Consider the following 21,761-nt stretch of genomic DNA (forward strand, 5'->3'; position numbering starts at 1 on the left):
AAAGAAGAAAGGAACAATTGGAAACGTGCTTTACTTCGTAGAAGAAAACGCATTATAGGGTACTGCGAAATCACGCTTTTATGAGTTGCTTTCATTGTATTCATTCTTATGAGATTTGAAGGCGTGAAAACGATTCTTCAGTTAGGATAGCAACTTAGAGAGCGGGAGAGTGAGTTTTCTGGTTAAGATAGTTATATATACATCTGTTGTATCTAATTTTCAAATAAGAGAAAATAAACTGAAAATTTGTCTTCTTGATTCTAGTCTTCTGCTTCAAATCTGTTTCTCATGGAAGTTACACTTCTTGAATTGTTCGTGCTCACCATTTTTACAGAGACGCAATCCAATTTCGTAAATACATTTGTTCGCTTGTTCACTGCTACTGAACAAAATAGTATCACAAAGTAAACAAGTAGGTCAAAAGTCTTGTGGAAAGCAATACAACATTTAATTTGAAAATAGTATTATGTGAATTATCCAATAAACCTTAATAAATATGGCTTTATAGTACTAATTCTGCATTTATCCATATTTTTCTTTCATGTCACTAGTAACTCAAAAATGAAAGTTTAATTAATTTTGGGGTGAATTAATGTGCTTGGGGGGGTAGGGCTCTGCATTGACAAAAGTTGAATGAAGAAAGGAAGGGGTTTTCTCAAAACCCTCCTCACTCTCCACCACCATAAACCCTTCCTTCCAAAGGCACTCATTTCTCTCCCTCTCTCCCTCTCTCCCCTATATATATATATTGTGTGGCTGTGTATGTGAATGTGTGTGTATTATGTTGTTTGATTGATTGTATGAACAGATGGATCCGTCGGAACGATACTGTTACAACCCAACATTGCGTTGGAACCCTCAAGTGGAAGAGTACTTTGTTAAAGCCTATGGAGTGGACCATTTTGCTAGAATTTCCAAGGCGCTCACGTCGGTATTTCAGATCCTTTTCTTGGTTTACACTGTTTTATTTCATCACCTGCATAGCGTTGTTGTTGGGGGTATTTGCATTGATTAATTTATTGTATCTGCTGTTTGCTTGGTTCTTTTTGGGTTTTTTTGGGGGGTGGGGTGGGGTAGAGGGGCTGTAAATAGTAGAATGTTCCATTTGCTCTCTGGAATTGAGTATAATGTATTTAACTACAACGGTTTAGTGCTAATACGCTGATGGTTGGTGAAAGTAGTTCGGCTTACTAATTTTCTTGAGAAATTTGCTGGAGAAAGGACTGCCCTTCCCTCATTGATTCTGAAAATAAAATAACTACATGGTCATGTTTGGAAGCGGGGAACTGTGTCCCAAATTTATTGTGTTTATGAGGGAATTCTTCCCAATTGTTAGGTAGCATTTTCATGCTTGTGGAAGACCAGTTAATTTAGTGTAATTGCTCGTAAATGGGGTTTCTAACCTTCTGTTGATCTTGGGATTTACTTTTTTCTCTTAATTCTCCATTCAATGTTAAAACCCTTATAGAATGTTTCCTACAGTTAGAAAGGCATCCTGTGCAGTAATTTCCTATGCAGCAGATAATAGTTAATATGTTTCCTGCAGTTAGAACTTAGAAAGGCATCCTTCTGTCGCGTTTTAGCTCAGAAATGACTTTGTTGTTTCCCTTAGGTTTTTGAACATTTGGAATGTTGGTCTTTGTCGACAAATTTGTCTGCTTGTAATTTAGTTCTCTATGCTTTTGTTAGGCGGCCATCATGTTACTCTTGTATACGGGTGAACACGCTCAAGTCAACAAGTGATGCTGTTATTGAGAAGCTATTGGCTATATTACAGGAAAGGGGTTGGCAAAATGATCCTGCTGAAGGAGCCAATGTTCCTTGTAGCTCAGATGATATTGCAACGGGACCAATGGACTCTGCTGGTTTCTCAGATGCTTCAGTAAAAAAATGTTCTATTTCGAAGTGCAAGATCCCCAGTTTAGACTATGTAGTTTTTGTCAAAGGATCAGGACCACACACTATTGATTATGGGTACAAGAAAGACAAACCTCCTAAAGAAGTGATTGTGAGCCGGAAATGTGCTGAAGCAGTTCTTCGTGGTGCTCATGTGAGTATGCAATTTAGCACCTAAACCGAACTGAATTTTCTCTTAAAAAAATTCTTAAGTGTTATAAATAAAAGAATGAAGGCCAACTGCTTTTGCGGCACTGAGAGTGCATTTGCTTCAATTTTCCTGAGCCAATCTACTCCATAGATTATCTTCTCTTTGTTATTTCTGCTTCTTTTTTTTTTTTTCCCTTCCTGTGTTATTCTTGTGTTATATTTGTATACTTATATTGCACTACTTGCTTCTCTGGAGCTATCATATGCAGGAGTAATATTTTATAACAAACATGACATACATGATATCTCCTTGCCATTTTATGATATTCCATGGTTAGGTGTATGTACCTGGTGTTTTAGCATGTAGTGCTCATGTGGAGAAAGGGGAAACAGTTGCAGTTTCAGTTTCTGTGGAGCAACCTGGCACTGATGGTGGATGGAGTGTTGGTTTTACACGTGGAACTGTTCTCCAGGGATCACAAACAGGCAAGAATACCTTACCCCTGGGCACCGACGTTATTGGTTTTTGCTGAACTAGCTCTACTCATGGTGGTTAGCTTACTATAATTCATGTGTACCGGGGTGTCACATGCTTGGTGTGTGATCTGATGACAATAAACATGAAAATGGCACCATGCAAATCCCATTCATATTCTGTTCTAGATAGTTAAGGGATTAGTTTTGATAACTATGGATCTAATAGTCTGACCGCAATGCATAATAGTTAAAACTAGAACTCTGCAGTTACTATCAATGTCATAAATGCAAAATGTTGAAGAATAGCCCCTGGAATTGTCATAATGGTAAGCATGTGGCATGTTCACTTAAATGTTCTTCATAAGAGTATATGGTATATAAATGATGATTTTAATATCAAAACTTGATCTTTATAGGACTATCTGAAGTTTTGACGCAAGGCTCTAAACAAATTATTTTTTAAGAATGTTTTTGCCTTGTCATATTCCGGTTTTGATTTCCTTGTCTTCATGGGGGAAAAATGGGCTCTATATATTTTTTTGTGTCTATGAAGAATTATCCAACTCGGAGATGCATATTACCAACTGTGTTTTTTTTCGAAAGGGAGCCTTTTCAAATTTTTCCGAAGTCTTATAAGGCTGATATATCCCCATTCTTGTCTATGTAAAGCTGAGTTGGATCAAAACATAGGTATCATGACATTAGGTTGCTTGTCATGATATTTTTTTCTTTCCTTTACCTTGATTTTTTTGGTATTTGATCTACTTGTGATTTACTACTTTATTTTGTGAACTAGCAGCCTGTCTATTTTGCTGTATTGTCATTAAGAGGGTCCTTGATATTTAAGGATGGATAAGTTTGTAATATTTGCAGATCCTTATCATTTTGAACGTAACGGCCTCTACATTGGTCAAGGAACCACTATGATGTCCAGAGCTGGGATGTTTCGGGTATCTGAAGGAGTTGCTTTAGACATGGATAACAGAGTATTTAATCTTCCTTCATTTCGTGGTATAGTTTTATTCTTTTTGCAACCTGCCTTGGTTATATTGTCTGGAAACATGCTGGTTGAATATATGTGCTTATTTATTTATTTGCACTGTGGGCGGCATATAATTCTTAGTTGCCACTACATTTCTTTGAGAGAGTTCCAAAAGGAAACCTGGGGAAATGTAGGAAACTTAAATGGGAAAAGAATTAAGATGATGTAAGATAAATATGGACAGTATGGAGCATGTTGAAAGATCCACTGTTAATGTCATAATTTAGCTCCTTCACTCCTTGGTTTGCCCATTATAACCTTGTTTGTGCTGCTACAGTTCCAGAACCTTAATGTATAGCAATACCACCATCGTAAAATGGTGTCATAAATATGAGCACTCTGAACTTTTTCTGTATGCGCCAACTCTAGTCTTTCTCTCAGAAACATATAGGGTAAAATGAGATTGAACTCAAAGAGATGGAGAAGAAAAAGCGTGTGGCCTGCCAACTAATTTAGCTATATGATCAGTGATGCCGTGGATCTATGTGTAGAATATTGGATAATTTGTTAAACTGATAAGAGTAGAAAAAGGAGTTAGGAAACGAAATAAATGGATGAAGCATACATGTTTATTTCGGTCTTTCTTTGATTTTATCTATCTGGAAAACAAGAACTACACACGTATTATTCAGTAATAGAATATAGATAAAAATGGAGACCTGAGGATCCCACACAATATGCAGCTTTTGATATGCTTTTGTGCCTTCTAGGATCTTAAACCTTACTTTTTTTCTCCAAGCTTCATAAATCTACTTTTATACTTAATGGTCCAGCAGTCTGAATGTCCAACTTTACTGTTTGCTCAAAAGTTTTTATTTGTAACCACAAATACCTAATTCGTTGAGATTACAGATTTACTTGAGGGGGACATATTTCTTCAGAACCTCCCTAGCATCATTGCTGCACATGCCTTAGGTAAGGGACTACCTAACCATGAAAGTTTATTCATATACTTTCTGCAATTGTATTTTTTCAGTTTTTGGACAAGCTGCATGTTCCACGTCATGTGCTTTTTCACGCATAGAGTCTCTTTTCTTTAGTAATAGCATAATTACTTCATCTTGCTCCACGGTCATCACATGAGTAATTGGTGAATTTGGTTTAGATGCTTAACAGATGCCCCAAGAAAGGGTGTTTGTTGGCTGTCAGTTGTCTGCTCATTTACCGAAGTGAGTTTTTTTGCTCCGGAAATTAAGAATTTCCTGCTGCAATGTTTATTAAGAATAGGATTTCTTCTTACTAGTGTGGCTAAAAGTCGATGTCAACTTGTTCAGCCGTGGTTATTTTGTGTAAGAAATGGTTTGCCCTAAAATGTGTTAAAAGGCTACAATGAGTTTTTAAAAACCTAAATCTTTTGGGAGACATTTTGAGATTTTTCAGAAACCTTGTAAAATTTTGAAGGTGTAATAATTTAATATTTCAGGGTAGTTTTATAGGAAATGAGCTCAAACTTTGGCTAGTAGTTATTTCATAGAACTCTTTACTTAAGTTTAAAACTCATAAGGTTTCATAATTGTCTAACAAGTCTAGCCTATTACTAAAGACCCATCGTAATACAAATTCATGGTTTCAACATTAAACTGCATAACTTGGTTGAGGTAAATCTTAAAAGGGGCTCCTTTTTGCTCTCATGCCAAGAACTATGTTTCTTTTGATTTTTTGCAATTCTGAAGTTAATGGGCATGCCTGCCATGGACATCAGCAACTGACTAGTGCATAAATGTGAAACACTAGTGCTTATAGAATTATGTTCCAGCATCATTTCTCTTTGAATCATGTGAATGGCAAGATTTACGTATTATAAAGAATGGCAACAAGTCGGGGTTGAGGAAGATTTGCTAAGACTTGAGACCTAACCAACCGACAATGTTATGGACAAATTGCCCTATCTGGCCAGGATCTATAGGTTGAGCCGGCTAGACTCGTTAGACCGGTTTCATAATTTTTGAAGTTATTCAAAGTTTGTTAGTTTATAAAAATATCATCCTGACTTTCCACCAGTTATGAGAAAAAATAATATTACTGACAAAGAACTAATTGTTTGCAAGTTTGTTTGTGGATGTTTTAATTCCAGATAGTTATAATTTTAAACATGTATTTACTTTTTATAAATTCAAAGTATTATTAATTTACATTTGCATTTCATTTATAAGTGCAATGTGCTTATATTCATATGTGACTTTATGTTATGAAGAAATGCTTTAATATGTCTCACAAAAACATACACAAATGATAAGGTATATCACATCTTAAATGTTGGGTTTGTGGAGGTGTGTAACACTAAAACCCCATATCAGAACGCAGACCCGTTTATGGTCTCAAAAACATCCCAAGTGGGCAGCTCTGAGTTAGACCTAGACCCAGACCCATTGCTTTTTCTAGTACATGTGTGCAAGCGTTCTCTATTGTTACGGAGAACATAAGTGATTGAACTAATACCTTTTCTAATTGGCATCTTTATTTAACTTTTGTTCCTTTATTTCATCTCTCAGTTGGCCATTCACTGTGGAAGTAACAGTTGAAACCTCACAGAAGATCCTGTTAACTCAGCAAAATTTTCAACATAGATAATATGTTATGTGCAGTAGCTCATCCTTTATAAGAAAGTTCCCAAATTTGCTTTTTGAATTAGCTTGCCAACGGTGGACATAAGTCATAAAAGATGAATGAAGGATAACAAAATTGCCTGCTACAAAACATGGATGATGCTTTTCTATTTCGCTCTGTTTCAAATTCTCATGCCAATGCTGTTAGTATGTACATGGAGTGATGCCTTGCAGTGTTGAGTTTCTGAACATGCAGTGGTCGTTTATATTGAGATAACAATGTTGGACAACTATGTCATTAGTTTTGGAGAATCTGCAGTGTGATTACCTGATGAGAACAGCACATCCTGCATTGCTTGCAAAAGATTCTAGCAAAAATTTAAAACATCATTACATTTTTGCATCAGTAGCCCCGGTTGGATCCACATTACAGGTTTACAACTATAGTCGGAAGCACTGAAAAATGGCTAGCTAGGAGAATTAAATTTCCTCCTCAAGTTGCTTGTACACGTCCTTGTTTGCCCAACCCTCTGCATGGTTTGCCTCTTCATTTACTTCTTTTTCCCTGCTAAGTTGCACCCTTTCTGTCATAGATCCTCAAGAGGGAGATAAGATATTAGATATGTGTGCAGCCCCTGGAGGGAAAACCACTGCAATTGCGATCCTCATGAAAGACAAAGGGGAGGTTATTGCAGCTGACCGATCTCACAATAAGGTGCACCTTCTGAACTTGGCAGGTGATTTTGAATATTTAACTTTTCTCTGTCATGTCTTCTCCATATCACAAACTTCTCATTGTAAAATAAGTGGGTTGACATTGACACTTTATGTCAATAGTAGATAGTTTGCACTCTGAAAATGCATACACATGCTTATTGTATTTTGTAATAGTGCTAGAAATCTTATTAATCTGTATGGTGTTGTCATTGCTCCAGAAGAACTTTTCTGGATGATGCTACCAGTTCATTGTAATGCCGATGCCATTGGTTCCTTGGTTTCTGACATTGGCTGATCCTCTGGATTTCAATGTTATGCTTATCTATGAATTAAAGTTTACACATGTTTCAAGGTAATAAATATTAGAAACTTTTCAGAAACACTACAGGAAAATTGTGAAATTAAAGAAACATAAGTAATAAGCATAAAAATAAAATTTACAAATACTATCTTCTCTTTTTAATTCAACCATTTATCTATTTCAATTTTGTATCATTTGGGCCAACCAAAATAATTTAATTTCATGTAGTATAATTATATTTTGGAGTTATTATTTGATGTCGTTGCTATTGAAATTAAATAATAATTTAGTATTTATTTTTTTAAGTGTGTGTTATAAAATGTCTTAATTACATTGATATATATATGCATACAGCATTACTAACTTAGCATAATATTAAATCAGTCATCGTTGAATGAAATATTTGTTCGACACAAGAATTTATGTATTTGTAGGTAAAATTATGAAATAAATGTTTCGGTAAAAAATTAGGAAAAATAAAAAGTTTGCTGGGAAACTCAAGAAAAAGAAGTGTTAGAAGGAAACTAGATAATTTCGAAAATACTGTCATTTTCATTCATAAAATAAAAAATAACTTTTCTGTAGTTTGGTTTGAAACTTAGAAGTTTTAAGCCGTGCTCTTATGTTATGGTGTCGGTTGCCCTGATTCACATGTTTTGCTATGCCTCTTGTTAGCCGGAGGCATCTGCACACCATTGTGGTCAAGTTATACAAGCTGTAGTTGCTAAGAGTTTTCATGTAAACCCCATGCATGCCTGAAAGTGGCAAAGTAAAATTTCTTGCAGGCATACAAGTTTCTATATTGCCTTTCTAAAGCATAAAATGCAAAACAAGGGCATGAGAATTAGAAGATAAAAAGACTAGAATATAGCTCATAACTAGAAGGGTCACAGCAATGACTTTTCCTCTTCTGCACTTTTTACGAGCAAACTGGGTTTACATGCGTTTCTCTTTTCTCCTGGGTGTAAATACTGTTGCAATTTATCTTGTGACATCATTGACACATGCCATTTTCAGGTGCTTGACATCCAGAAATTGGCTGCTGAGATGGGCTTGAAGTGTATAACAACTTATAAGCTTGATGCCCTGAGATCTGTTCAGCGAATAAATAAATCTGTTAGTGAGGATGCTCCAATGTGTGGGGAGAGTGAGAGCATTCAGAACTCAGATTCATTAACATCAAAAACACAGGAAATATCTAACACTGCTCTAGAATGTACTCATGGTGAGTTTTATTCCTTGAACACCAATAATATTCTTTTCATCTCTTGATAATTTCCTACTTTATATATCGAAATTCTTGTGAACACCATTTTCAACTTTTGAACACCATTTTGTATATCGAAATTCTTGTGCAATAGTTACACATCAGATGATTCATGCTAATTTATAGGAAACCTGTTTTGCTTCTTATTTCTATATGGCCCTTAATGGAGGAGTTGTTTTCCCCACTTTTTGGGGACCATTCATTTCTAAAGATGAGTAATCGATCAAATTCCAATAATCCTTGCAATGTGAATACAGTTCCTTCATCTTGAGAGAAATTGTGTGGAAAAATGCAGGGATTATCCAGTAAGTGTGGCGAAGATTTGTTGAGTGTAATGCATGTGGGATAGTTTGTTGAGAATGAAGCAGATTCCCCTGCTTATTTCTGTGTTTAAGAGGTAGATTAGCTTGTCCATATGTTTTATAGTGGACCTTGCATAAACTTGAAGATGTATGACTTGAAAGACATGGACATGCTTTACAGTGAAGCTAATGCTGGCAAGTGGCAGGCGCATTGAAAAAACACAAGACGTGAAGGGCCTCTGAACTATGCTTGGATTAATTTTCATTTCTACTTTTGTGAAAATATTTTGAGTCGATTCTCCCAGGGAATTTATTAAAATGAATATTTGTTTGGACTGATGAATGTCAAGCCAATCGAGTTGTCTTGTTTTGACATTTCAATTTGAGAAAACCTGTTTCATTACTTGTTTTCAATGTAAAATAAATAAGTTTTCGCTAAAATAAAACGTTCTTTCTAAAAATGGAGGGTAGACTTTTGAAAAAGATGTGGTTGAAATTAGGGTAGAGAATCTAAAAAACAATATTAATTGATTAATTATGACAATGACTTGGTTTCTTCCCCCTTTGGTGTTTAATACCACTCTGGAGCAGTATTGTCAATGTTCTGAGCTTTCCTCCTTTACCCGCCACTTTAGAAGCTCCGAAAGTTCAGAATTGAATTCATTTTTGTTCAGTCTTTACTTGGTTCTCAAATTTAGTGTTTGAACATGCTTTGAAGTAGTGTTTCATTGTATAATAAGAAAAATGGTTTAGGTCAACTGAAAATTGCTGTCTTTGACCCCAAAATATTTTATTTATGCCAGTCATAATCAGCTGGAAGCAATCTTTGGATACTGATTTTCTGCATATAGATGAGTGTAATGCTTCTCATCAATTGATTTGTATCTGTTGTTTCGTTCGTGGTCCCTGTTAAAAGCATATATTATAATTAACTATTTTATATTTGACTTCTTTCAACTTATCAGACCTATACTGGTGGTTGGTTCTTTTTTGAAAATATTAATGCTAAAATATGTTCTAAAAAGAGTTGGGGATAGAATGTCCGTAAATTTTTTTTTAAAATGAAAATGTCCGTGCATTGTTTTGACTAGAAAAAGTTGATTAATTTATTGGACTGGTGAAAACAAGGATAAATATGTTTTATTTACTGGTTTTAGCCTGTGATAACATCATGAAGATGGGTCTTGTGAGTACAAGAACCAATTTGTTGAAAATGGTGTGTAGCCTTTTCAAAAGGTTGAAATGGCTGTTTTATTTTGGAAATGTTTTCTGCTCGAGCCTTCACAAAGTGCACAAAAGTCAACCACATTTTTCGAACTTCTGTGGAAATATGCAAACTGAAATGCAAATGCATGGCGAGAAAGCCTATGTTTCTTCCCTCTCTTGATCGATTACTTATAACTTCATCATTCTTTTTATGCATGGTTTGAAACTATTTCTCATTCTTGATTTCATTTTTCATCTCCTCATAACTGGATGAAGCAGCTAGCATTGAGCAATTAAGGAAAGAAGTTTACACCAGTAAAGCTGAGGTGCGTAAGAGCACCCGCAAAATGAGAAATGGGCCTGGAAGAAATAACTCTTTAGGTGGAAGAGTTGAAAGGTCTAAAGGATTTTTACCTAACAGTTTTGACCGTGTTCTCCTTGATGCTCCTTGTTCTGCACTTGGTTTGCGACCTCGCCTATTTGCTGGAGAGGTAAGGCCTATGGTTGAATTTGTCTTTACTTTTATTTCTTTGGCATGTGCCCTGTGCATATAATACATCTCTACATTTTCTGTTTGTGCATCTGGTTGAATTTGTCTTGTCTTATATTTCTTTGACATCTGCACTGTGCTTATAATACATCTCTACATTTTTTGCTTGTGCTGTTCCTATGTATTGTGGGTTCAACCTGCAGCCAATCTGTATCAGGTATCTGAATATCAGTCTGTTATCTGAGTCCATTGCAGCCTGATAATTTTAGTTTGATGCAAGCCAATCCAAAGCATTCTTTTTTATAGGATTTCTAGGTGATTGGAAGAAGAATCCGGAAGGAATGGAATGGAATAAGATTGATTCATACAGAAGAAAAGGTTCTCTATTGATTCTGTACCTATGGGATAGGGATAGAGGAAGAGGAAAAAACCGAAGATTTCACATAGTACTTTTGATCGAAAAATCATTGTGATTGATTTCGTACCCTTTGTTCAATAGTCAAATTCTACAGATGAAACCTATGGGACTTAAGGAATGATATTAAGAAAAGAAAAAGGAGAGGGAAAAAGAAAATCATATTAAATAAAAATGAAGTAGAAGAACCGAGATTCCAAAATGAACGAATTCAACTTGAAAAGGACCTTTGTGATTCGTGAAGAATGAGGGGCAAGGGGATTGATCGAGAAAGGCCTCTCGAAAAAGATTATTTGCATCTTATCAGAGGATAATTATATTTTTCTTTTTGCTTTATTTGATGTTCATTTGTGTCATAGAAAATGGGAAGACGTATGTGTATCCAATTACTTCTAAGAAATATTATAAACTTGTTTTTCTTCTGGAGGCGTGGTAATATGTAAAGATGTCCACTAAAACACTCCAGTAACTCTTATATGTACCATGTTAGCACAGTAATCTAGATTTCTTTTACTTAATAAGGTTTTCTCATCATTTTCTTGAACTTGTATCCAACTGATTACTTAAGACAGTTTCTTTTCCCTACAACTTTTTTCTCTCTTTCACCACCTGCCTGGTAATGAATTGATCCTTAGATAAATTATTGGACAAGGAATTATTGGCTCTGATAATAGGAATTAGTGAGCTGGAGAAAAAGAAAGTTTAGATTGAAAGCGAGGAACATGTGCTAAGATTACATTGGACTTCTAAAGTTAATTAAATCCAATCCTGACCTCTTTTAGTTTTACTTCCTTTTCTCAAATAAATTTTCTGTCTGGAACTCTTGTTTAAACTCATCTTTTGTTAGCAAGGATGGCTTCAACGATATGTGATCCATGGTGTCACTAGTCACTACCTTTGTAGATGGGGCTCATATGTAGTACTGTGGTCAAAACTTCTACCATCTTCTTGATAAATGGTTATTTGGTCTTCTACTCGGCTGAGTTTTTCTCGTTCCGGGTATCTTAACTTGCTTAATTGATTATTTATGGCACTTTTTCTGACACCAATGTCTTGTTCTGGTGTTCCAACATCGGCCTTTCCTCCTGTGCAGCTGATACCTTGGGTTTGAGATTTTATACAGTCAAATTTCTGAACATATATAGAAGCAGTTCAATTTAAAAATTGTTGATGTCCAACGTTGACATCTCATACTTCACACATTTTGCATATGAAAGTAATGGTTGTATTTCCTAAAATGCAGCAGAAGCACTCTTGTTGGATTAGAAACTCATGTTTGCTTTATACATTTTGAAAGAATGTGTTCTTCCGTTGTTTGACCGGCGCTGACTTTTCCCATCTCTTCACCTGTTCTTATTTGTAGGATACAGTTGAGTCATTAAGAACACATGCCAAGTACCAGAGGCGGATGTTTGACCAGGCTGTGCAACTTGTTCGCCCTGGCGGAGTTATCGTGTACTCAACGTAAGCATTCTTATTGACATGTTGCATATATGTGCTCTTCTCTCATATTTTATTCTCTTTTTTAAGCTATTAATATAAAAAAAATTTCCATGCCTGATATGCATATCAATTCTAATTCCTACTGCCTCCTCTCTTTTTGTCTGCACTTCCTGGTGATTGTGGATGACATAGGATGTGTTCCTCCACCATTTCCCTGATAATTGTCTTAGGTCACTCAGGAATAGGCTCTGGATTTATCAGCACTCCTTGATTCTTAGGAATTGTTGATATTTGCTAGAACTAAATCTCAGGCAGTCCCTTCATGTATCATAAGCCCACAAAAAGTTGCATAGCATACTTCCATGGATCTTATTAGGTTCATTGTTGATTATACAAGACTCAGCTTTATCCCATGCTTTGCTGGGGTCAGCAGCAGGATCCCCGGTATAATCAATAAAGTGAATATTGAATGGTGTCTCTTGATTTACGACCCCGCATATATGAATACAAAATAACTCCAAAGTGTTTTTAAACATGCAGGTGTACAATAAACCCAGGTGAAAATGAAGCATTGGTTAGATATGCATTGGACACATACAAGTTTCTCTCATTGGCATCACAGGTTAGCTCTAAGGTTAAAGGTCTATACAGATTATAAATCCAAATTGTTATTTGTTGAAGCATCAGTGAATGTTAAATTTTTTTGTTATTGGGTAGTCAGCTTTGTGTGTTTGGAGTTGCGTGATCATTGCTGGTAGTTTTTCCCATGTGTCTGTATCCAGCGGTGGATAAGTTGTTCATGTTCCATCATGTACAACCACCTTATTGATGGAGTCAATAGCCCCCATATATGTGGACTCAAAAATTGTTTTCGTGCTGTTCATGTCTCCATTTTCTTAGATTGTGTTCTAGACTTTAGTTTTTCACCTGTCTACCTTGTAGCATGATTATGAAAATATAAATGACTCGCTTATATAGTTGCTCTTTCTTTGTCATTTGTGTACCGGAGGATTTTTGTCTCCAATACTGTACACGGGGGATTTTTGTACTTCAATTCCTACCTTTGCCCCACTATAAGTGGACAGCTTGCTCCTGTAACTGAGCTTACTTTACAGCCGTCAAACATAAAACAATGAGAAAAGGATCCTGAAGTTGAATAGCAGTGTGATTTTCGTAGGCTTACTTGAGTTCTAGATCACAAAATTCGGAGTTGTAAGTTATCCAACTATTAGAATTTTGGGTAGTTGAGCTTACTTAATTTTGCAACTACCGAAAATTCCTAATAACTCTGCAAAGACTTAATCGGGCTGCTTTTATGATTTTATTTTGCATGGGACATGCTGAAAATTTTTATGATAGTTGGGGTTGTTTTCCCTTTGTTTAGAAACAGGTAGGTACACTCTGAGCAAGACAACAATTACATAAGTCAGCCTTGATAAATTACTGATTGTTGCATCTGTTTGTTAATTGGTTGCAGCATCCAAAAGTAGGGGGACATGGCCTTGTTGGAGGCTGTCAATTTTCTGACGGATACCAGGAGTAAGTTCTTTCATCCACCACTTGATGTCAAATTACTTCTTTTGTATCAAGTTGAATTCGGTTGAGAATGAGATAACTCCATCTTAGTTCGGCTTACCCATGTAACATATGGAGGCATGTTTAGTAGTATTTGACCTGCCAACCTCTAGTAGCAGTAAAAGATGATAAATATGAGGGCATGCTTGAGAGATTAGCCAGTTATGCAGAACTAATTCAAGATATAATCTAAACACCCATTGGGTCTTTTATATTTACTTACTCAACTTGGTGCACCTTGCACTCCCAATTGAAAAGATCCAGTTCCGCTTTTTCCTTCATCCTGAGATTAGTTATCTCCTGCAAACTGGAAGAAGCTTGCAGTCCAGACAATTGCGTGCGAGTCACAAAAAAAGAGGAAAAAGAATAATCTGCTCTTCCGTATGGAACTTAGAGAAGTGAGGATGCCAGCAACATAATTTCTTCAATCATTAGGATCATATTTTTAATTTCTTCAATCATTAGAATCATATTTTTAAAAGATCAATTTCAAACATTGAAATCATATTTCTTAAAGGAAAAAAAACTCCTGAAAATCCCTAATTAGAAATTGAATAGAAAAATTGGAGTAAGAAAACTTTATGGGACTTGTAAAGACTGGCTACCTAGCAAAGATACGGATGCACTCCTAACTCCGCTTTTGCGCTAGCTCGCTCATCCGTTGCTTGTTTCCTCACTGCACACTTTATATATTCTCTTTTCAAAGAAATTCACAATAGGTCTGGCTTTCTATATACTACTGGTTCTGGCCTACTATAATATTTTATACTAGCGGCATATATTATACTATGTTATACTAGCGAGAGTATCTTATCCGAGCTGGAGTAAGGTATTATCCTTTGTCTCAAAGTTGCTATTACATGGCTTTTTTCTACTTCAGAAAAGTAAGATACTCAACTTATTTGCCCCTATAAAGTAGACAAAGGTTTAATTCACTTTAGTCCCCACGGATCGTAGGCAAGGTAAGGTTATTGGCTAATATGAGACCATTTGTATCTATATGCAATAGGATCCCATTTCATGGATCTCTCGGTTCAAATTCGATAAATGCTTCTATGATTCAGGCCTATTTGATCCCTTTGACTTCGATATTCGAAGTTGTGGTCGGATCTATTCATTAAAAAGAATTGGGTCAATACATTTCTTATTTACCCATAGGTACTAGTACTGCATTGAATTTGAATCAGATTTAGGATCAATCCATATTGATTGACTGCCTCCATCATGTTGTTGCTAGGAAATACCACTATTTTTTTTTGGTCTTGGATCTTCCAAATCATTCCCGCCGGAGATCTGTACCCATTTTTCTTTTTCAAGTCATCCCTCATTCAAGAATTGTCTCTTATCCAATCCGTAGGAATCAATATAAAGGGTAAAAAATTTCTTTTATATGACCTAAAACTAAGGCGAAAACCAGGCCAATCTTCATCCTTCAGTTTCAAACATCTCAATCGGGTATAAACCTAGCGTGATCTCTCATCCCATCACAGTGGAAGCCTTACCAACGAGCTGAGACTTAACCTGTTCTATTTTTGAAGCCACCACCTGTTCTATAGTAATGCAACAGGATTTGAGGTTAACTGTGAACTTAAGCTGAATATCCTATTCTTGGAATTGTCTGAATCTAATGAACAGCAAGCTGTATCGATGGGGCAACATGATGTTCAAGTACTAGAAACTCGTGTCTGATTTCTATTTGTCATCTTTTATATATCTTATAACTCTTCGCCTTAGATATTTGAGCAGAAGAGTGATATTACGTTCCTCTACAATAAACTCATAACTAGTGTGAAGATGGTAAATCTGAATAATCTTTCAACTGAACTAAAGTTTAGATTTATGATATAGTTCACTGCACAAGGTCAACTCTATACCGATGTCATCTTGATTCATGAAAAGTTGGGTTCTGAAGTTAAGACAATTGAGAATATTGTTGTAGCGTTCGTGTCCAAATATCCACAAGAACAGTTCGTTTAGTAAGAATTTCTTGTTGTTGGCATCATTACAATTTTAAAATTCACGAAGCAGTTTCCTACATATGATATCTTAGCATTTAAAATTTTGATATAATATTTATAAACATCTCCACAGCATACTTTTCACAGCCCAAGTAGTATGCTATCCTTCTCTACTTTTTCTTTTTTGAACTTTTAATTTTTGAAGCAGGAAACTGATTTAATTTTTCATTTTTCAGGGAATGGTTAAGACCTGGTGAAGAAGATCTTGTTCAGAGATTTGATCCTTCCTCCGAACTTGATACTATAGGTTTTTTCATCGCCAAGTTTAATGTTGGTCACAAAGATATCTGACTTGTACTCAGAACAGTTACATTCCTCCGGATTATATTCTCCGTTCTTTCTGCCTTCCGTGCTTCCTTGGAGGTATGCAGTCTGGAATTTTTAACGTTTTTTTCTCAAGTAAATTCAAGAATAACTGAAAAGGCGATAAACTTGCACCCCCCCCCCCCTGTTGTTTATAAGTTAATACTGAATCTGGTTCCCATTTGAAACCAAAATGTTGTACTTTATAATTCATCTTACTGATATTGCCTAGTCACTTGTATCCATTTACTTGTGGCTCTTTAGTTGCCATTTCACTAGAGCATGGAGCACAGGCTACGGTGTGGATGATGTAGTTGACCTGATTGCATTGCAGCAAAACTTATCATGAGAATTAGATTCTTACCATATAAAATAGAAGTGAGCAAACAATGAAGGTTTATCTAGTGACATAAATTCTCTCTTTATTTTGATCTTTGCTAGACTCGAATAAGGTGCCTTTTGAAGAATCCTTGGTAATTTGCTTACTGGTTTGATTCATGAAACATGGATTCCCAGTGCTAATTCTCTTGCCACAACCCTATGTACCCAATTTCATCACACAGAATTGCATTGTGGGAAAGTGAATAATCTCCCATTACAAAAGTTTCACTTAATTCTTCAATGCATTGGTCTTCATACCAAGCTCCCAAATCATTGCATGGTGGAGCTGTTTCCTCCACCATGTAGAGCCAATTGAAATCTTGGACATCGTCTTTGATATCCTCAAGAACCCAGTAATTCTCCACTGTTGGACTGAGATTTGTCCCGTCAACCTCCTTAGGTTGCATGAATGCTGCACCGCTCTCTAGTTCCTCTGCGGGCTCGTATAGCAGCTCCTGGAGTGTGTTTGGGTCAAATTCCGTCACTTCTAGCCCTTCAAATTCATCCATGTTGGTAAGTGACGATTGAGGTACAGTAGCAGATAGCTCTGAGGCCATTTGTTAAGTGCAAAATTTCCTGTAGAGGTGAAGAGGATAAAAAGGATTTTGTGAGTTATCTGTTCTGTGATAGATGTGCTTGGGATAAAGTTGATGTGCAAGCACAGCCTTAAATAGGCAACTCACCAATGTTTGCTTCATGGGATTGCTATGGTCATGTTGACAGTGTTGTATATCTAACAATACAATACAACTTTTCTCGTGTGGGGAAAATCATATTTGATAAAGAGGATAATCGGATCATGCCTTGATGACTTTGATTGTTTGGTAGTGTTCTTTTACCAGTTTCGTATTCTCGTCTCAATTACTCTAATAGACTCCATCTCTCTGCGACGACGTTCATATTAGATTGATACAGAACTTCAAATGAGATCGTATTTTATTTTAGACTTTATCAATTTTAATAAGCGAGTGCTCTACCCGTCTGCAGATTATTACAACTCTAATCGTCGAAGGTAAAAAAAAAAAGGGGGGGGGAAAAAAAAGGGGGGGGGGGGGGGGTTCAAGATCCACCTTCTTGAAAAGGCTTGATTCAATTTTGAGGCAAATACAATAGCATGATGATAACGGGACAAAGAATCAACACAAACAGAGATGAGAAAAGTGCAAGAAGCTTCTACTTGTAGAAAATACCCTCAATGCCTGAAGCCATTACTCTTTCCTCTTTTCAGAACAAAGGCAGCAAAAAAGGGAAAAAGTTCCATCTTTCTTATGAGGTAATAACACTACACAAGTGGGGCTGCAGTTATCCCTTTTTGGATAAAGTGTTGAAAGCCAAGTGTTTGGTCATTAAATTCCTTTCTATTTTTCCCAACCATTATTTGGTTCAAGATTTAAAAACACTTCAATATTATAGATAGAATATTATATATTAATTTTAAAACTACCATTAAAAATATATATTTTGATTTTATCTTGATATAATGAATAGAAAGTTGTCATTAAACGATATATTTATAATGACAATTTAGTTGCAATGCAAATATAATAACGACAATTATTTATTATCACTAAATCGTCGCCTTAGATGTGTTTATAATTGTTTTAATTAACGACTTTACCCAGCTTTTTTATCACTGATTTTTGCTAATGACAATTGTTACAAAGTAAATGTGATCACTATTAGAACTATGAAATTCATTACTTAAATAAAATAAAAATTCTTGTCATTAAATGTATATATATATACATATATATATATATATACACTTAGTGATAATATTAAAACGTCACTTTTTCATTTTTGTCATTAATCTTCTTTTTTATTTGTAGTGAAAAATTATTATTTCTTTTTTGAAGAACTGTAAGAATAGGAAAAGATATTATTATGGGTTAATTATACTTTGACATGCTCTTAAAATACGAAACAACACTTCCCTCAAAGTTTTAAAATTACGCTTACACCCCCTCCAAAATCCACCGATAACACCTGACTCTTTCCTGTTAGGGTTGGATAAAAAATGTTTATGTCAACAAAAAATAATACATAAATTTTTAATTTTTAGCTTTTATTTAACATCTCATGCAATATTTTATACTTGTAAGGCGATAAATAAAATATATATGAACTCAAGGGTATAAATGTAATAAGACATTGCTATCAAATTGTAATCATTTGATAGAAAGTAGGCATAGATGAATGAGAATATTACGTGAAAATATTAAATGAGGGATAAATTAAAATTTTAATGTCAGTAATTTTAATCTAAATTCTAATAAAATAGAGAATTATTGGAGGAATTGTAAGTAAAATTTTGAAACTTTTCTTAAAAAAAAATATAATATCACATTTTCAGAGATGATCAAAGTTTAACTAACCCTATTATTATAAGAATATAGACGTGAAGTCTTGTCCATTGATCTAAATTAAGATGTCAAAGCTTCATAAGTGTGAAATTTGTAGTTCTAATCTCATCAAATATCTAAATATTTGTATTAATTACTTTGGGATAATTTTGATTTTTGGCCCATAGTTAGTTCACTAAATTACTTTTGATACTTCATATTCCGACTTCATCAATTTTAATTCCTAAATTTTCTTAATTGATCAAAATTAATTTTGATCGTTAATTGACCGTCTAATCTAACGGAGGGATTTTTTTTTATCAATTTACGGTTCAGGGTGGGTCCAGGTGCTAAGGGTTGGGACCTAACTAGATCCAAGACGGGGTATGAGTTTTGTATTAGACTCCGCCAACTCATATTTTATACACTTTTTATTATTTATTATTCATATGTAATATATTAATAATAAAAATTATAATATTATACGTAAATTCTTAAATAAGTTTGTATATATCAAACTCTATATATGAAATAGAAAAAATAAAACATTAACTAATGAGAAAAATTAATAAGTTGGATGAATGTATGTTAAGGTATTTAAGCCTAAAATAATATTATTTATTACAAAATTAAAATATTAGTTGAATGTAGTTTTTGTATTATATAATTCATTGTAAATTGTAAAATGATATTACTTTGTGAAAAAGATAATAATTTAGATAAACATATACTTTATCATATACAATTCATTTTAAATTAAAAACTCTGCCTTATTAAAATTATCTACATTTAAAATGATGGTTATTTTTAATATATAATTTGAGACACTTATATAAAATATAAAATTAAGAACAAAACAAAAAATAATTTTTCTAATTTCATCTTTAATTTCACCATTTATTCAATTAATCCATTAGTTAAAGGGATAATTACACTCCCCTCTTTTGAGATTTGGTGTAATTACATATAGATTCCCTATGGTTTGAGAAATTACATCTAGTACCCCTGAAGTTTGCTTTCGTCTAACAAATCAGTCCCTCCGTTAATTAAAATTCAATAAATTTGCTAATATTAACAAAAAAAACTAAATAAAAATTGATATTTACTATCGATTAACTTATTACTGACTTATTGCAGGTCAAATAATTTTTTCAGACTAAGCTACCCTTATAGTGGTGAAAATATATCTCATACACATGTATTAACGCATGAAGACGCATGAAGGTAATTTGATTATAAAAAAATTTATCTGACCTGCAATAAATCGAAAATAAGTCAATTAGGGATAAATATACATTTTTTTCCTCATTTTTTTGTTAATATCAAAAAATTCCGGTGAATTTTGACTAATGAAGTGACTTATCTATTAGACGGAAGCAAACCTTACGGGTGCTATATGTAATTTCTCAAAATATAGAAGGACCTACGTACAATTATATCAAATCTCAAGAAAAGAGAGTGTGACTATCCCTTAATTAAATTATTTTTGATGGGGCGGGGCGACATCGGGGTTTTAAAGAGGCAGGACGGGGCAATTCAAGGCAGGTCTGTGATCAGGCAAACCCGCCCGTTGTCAGGTTGCACTCACTTTTTGGCACCCTTTATATCACTTTTTTTAATATGCCCAAGAAATGAGGAAATTGGAAAGGCAGGAGAAATGGCCGGTTTCCTTTCCAAAGTGTCAAAATTGAATATAAGAAAGATTATGGACCAAAAACAAATTAATGGCTAAATATAGGGATGAAAATGGTAATTATCCTTATAACTGTTATGTGAGAAGTAGGGGTATCTATATAAAAAGTGGAAAATTGGTGGCCATTCTGATTGAGAGAACAGAAATGAAGGCAGCTGTTTGGGTTGAAATTGGTAGGAATTCCAACAATTGTCTAATGTTTGGCTGTCTTTACATTTAATAACACAGCATATGCTATCACATGTGCATCACATATTTAATAATACCTCTAATTATTTACAAATATTCATACATATATATATGTGTGTGTGCAACAATTATATGATTTTAATTAAATAGTTATAATCCCATTATTTTATAAATTTATACTACTTGTTAACTATTATGGTCGACAAACGTGAATCATTTAATAGTCAATGAAGTCTAACTGAGTTGGCGAAACTGAAGCTTCATGACCTCTTCGAACCCCGTCTTATGCGCGAAATGTTGTTTCTACTGAATAGTAGGTCTTGTTTCTACTGTAATAGTAGATGTTGGTTAGATTTAGTTTATCTGATATTATTGATTGTGGTAATGGTTTTCGTTAAATATTGATATTCAACAAGAATAATTATAATCAATTTATTTCAATTAATAATAGTTCATCGCTCTTATTTCAAAAAAAAAAAAAAAAAGAATTTGAATCGTCTAAAATGCAATTAACTATGCATATTTCTACCACAAATAACTATTTTTTCATTAATAAGTGTTTTTTTTAGTAACCATCAATACATGCATATCTAAAATTTGTTTATTTTATTAATTTTGATCAATTATCTATTTTATATTTATTTTTTATTCAATTAAATAGATATAATAAAAATATATAATTATACATGTACATCGAGTACGTGCCAATTGCAATTTATCTATAATTGATATGTTAATTAATAAAATAAGAATAATAACAAGGTTTTATAAACGAGACATATCTCAATGAAATTCGAATTCAAAATCTTTGCTATTATAAATCTTGGAATTTTGTGTTAATTAATATATGATGTCATTTCAAATAAACTGAAAGTCTAAATTAATTAATCCTCAACATTCTTATGCCCAATAATGGTAAATTCAGTATTTATTACGTAAGGAAAAACGTAAACAACCTCTTGTGATATTATAAATGAGCAAATTATCTATCTATGAAAAATAAATTGC

General features: G+C 34.2%; 1 protein-coding gene across 7 annotated transcripts; it reads left to right on the forward strand.

Moving 5' to 3' along the window:
• The first annotated feature begins 550 nt into the window (after positions 1-550).
• LOC105178715 (NOL1/NOP2/sun family protein) lies at positions 551-17,321 on the forward strand. 7 transcript variants are annotated; one of them, XR_016063099.1, is made up of 14 exons: positions 551-702; positions 809-927; positions 1,690-2,050; positions 2,385-2,532; positions 3,397-3,534; positions 4,418-4,480; positions 6,705-6,826; positions 8,147-8,354; positions 10,181-10,395; positions 12,173-12,273; positions 12,793-12,874; positions 13,730-13,791; positions 16,022-16,208; positions 16,413-17,321. XR_016063099.1 is itself a non-coding variant. In XM_088876339.1 (13 exons), the coding sequence occupies exons 1-13, from the start codon at positions 634-636 to the stop codon at positions 16,134-16,136; spliced, it is 1,803 nt and encodes a 600-aa protein (XP_088732465.1). In that variant the 5' UTR covers positions 551-633; the 3' UTR covers positions 16,137-16,383. The 7 variants fall into 7 exon arrangements, 5 of the variants coding, with proteins under 5 accessions (XP_088732465.1, XP_020555084.2, XP_088732466.1 ...); XR_016063098.1 differs by having other exon boundaries at positions 16,930-17,321; XM_088876339.1 differs by lacking the exon at positions 16,413-17,321 and having other exon boundaries at positions 16,022-16,383.
• Positions 17,322-21,761: the final 4,440 nt, after the last annotated feature.

This window comes from Sesamum indicum, linkage group LG12 (assembly GCF_026168435.1).
Source record: "Sesamum indicum cultivar Baizhima isolate 11 linkage group LG12, ASM2616843v1, whole genome shotgun sequence".
Classification (NCBI taxonomy): domain Eukaryota; kingdom Viridiplantae; phylum Streptophyta; class Magnoliopsida; order Lamiales; family Pedaliaceae; genus Sesamum; species Sesamum indicum.

Bases quoted from the DNA above. Each gene is read 5' to 3' on its own strand.
- LOC105178715 (XM_088876339.1), top strand. From the start codon at position 634: ATGAAGAAAGGAAGGGGTTTTCTCAAAACCCTCCTCACTCTCCACCAC. The intron at 6,827-8,146 runs GTGCACCTTCTG...TGCCATTTTCAG, and splicing joins CTGACCGATCTCACAATAAG to GTGCTTGACATCCAGAAATT. The intron at 8,355-10,180 runs GTGAGTTTTATT...AACTGGATGAAG, and splicing joins TGCTCTAGAATGTACTCATG to CAGCTAGCATTGAGCAATTA.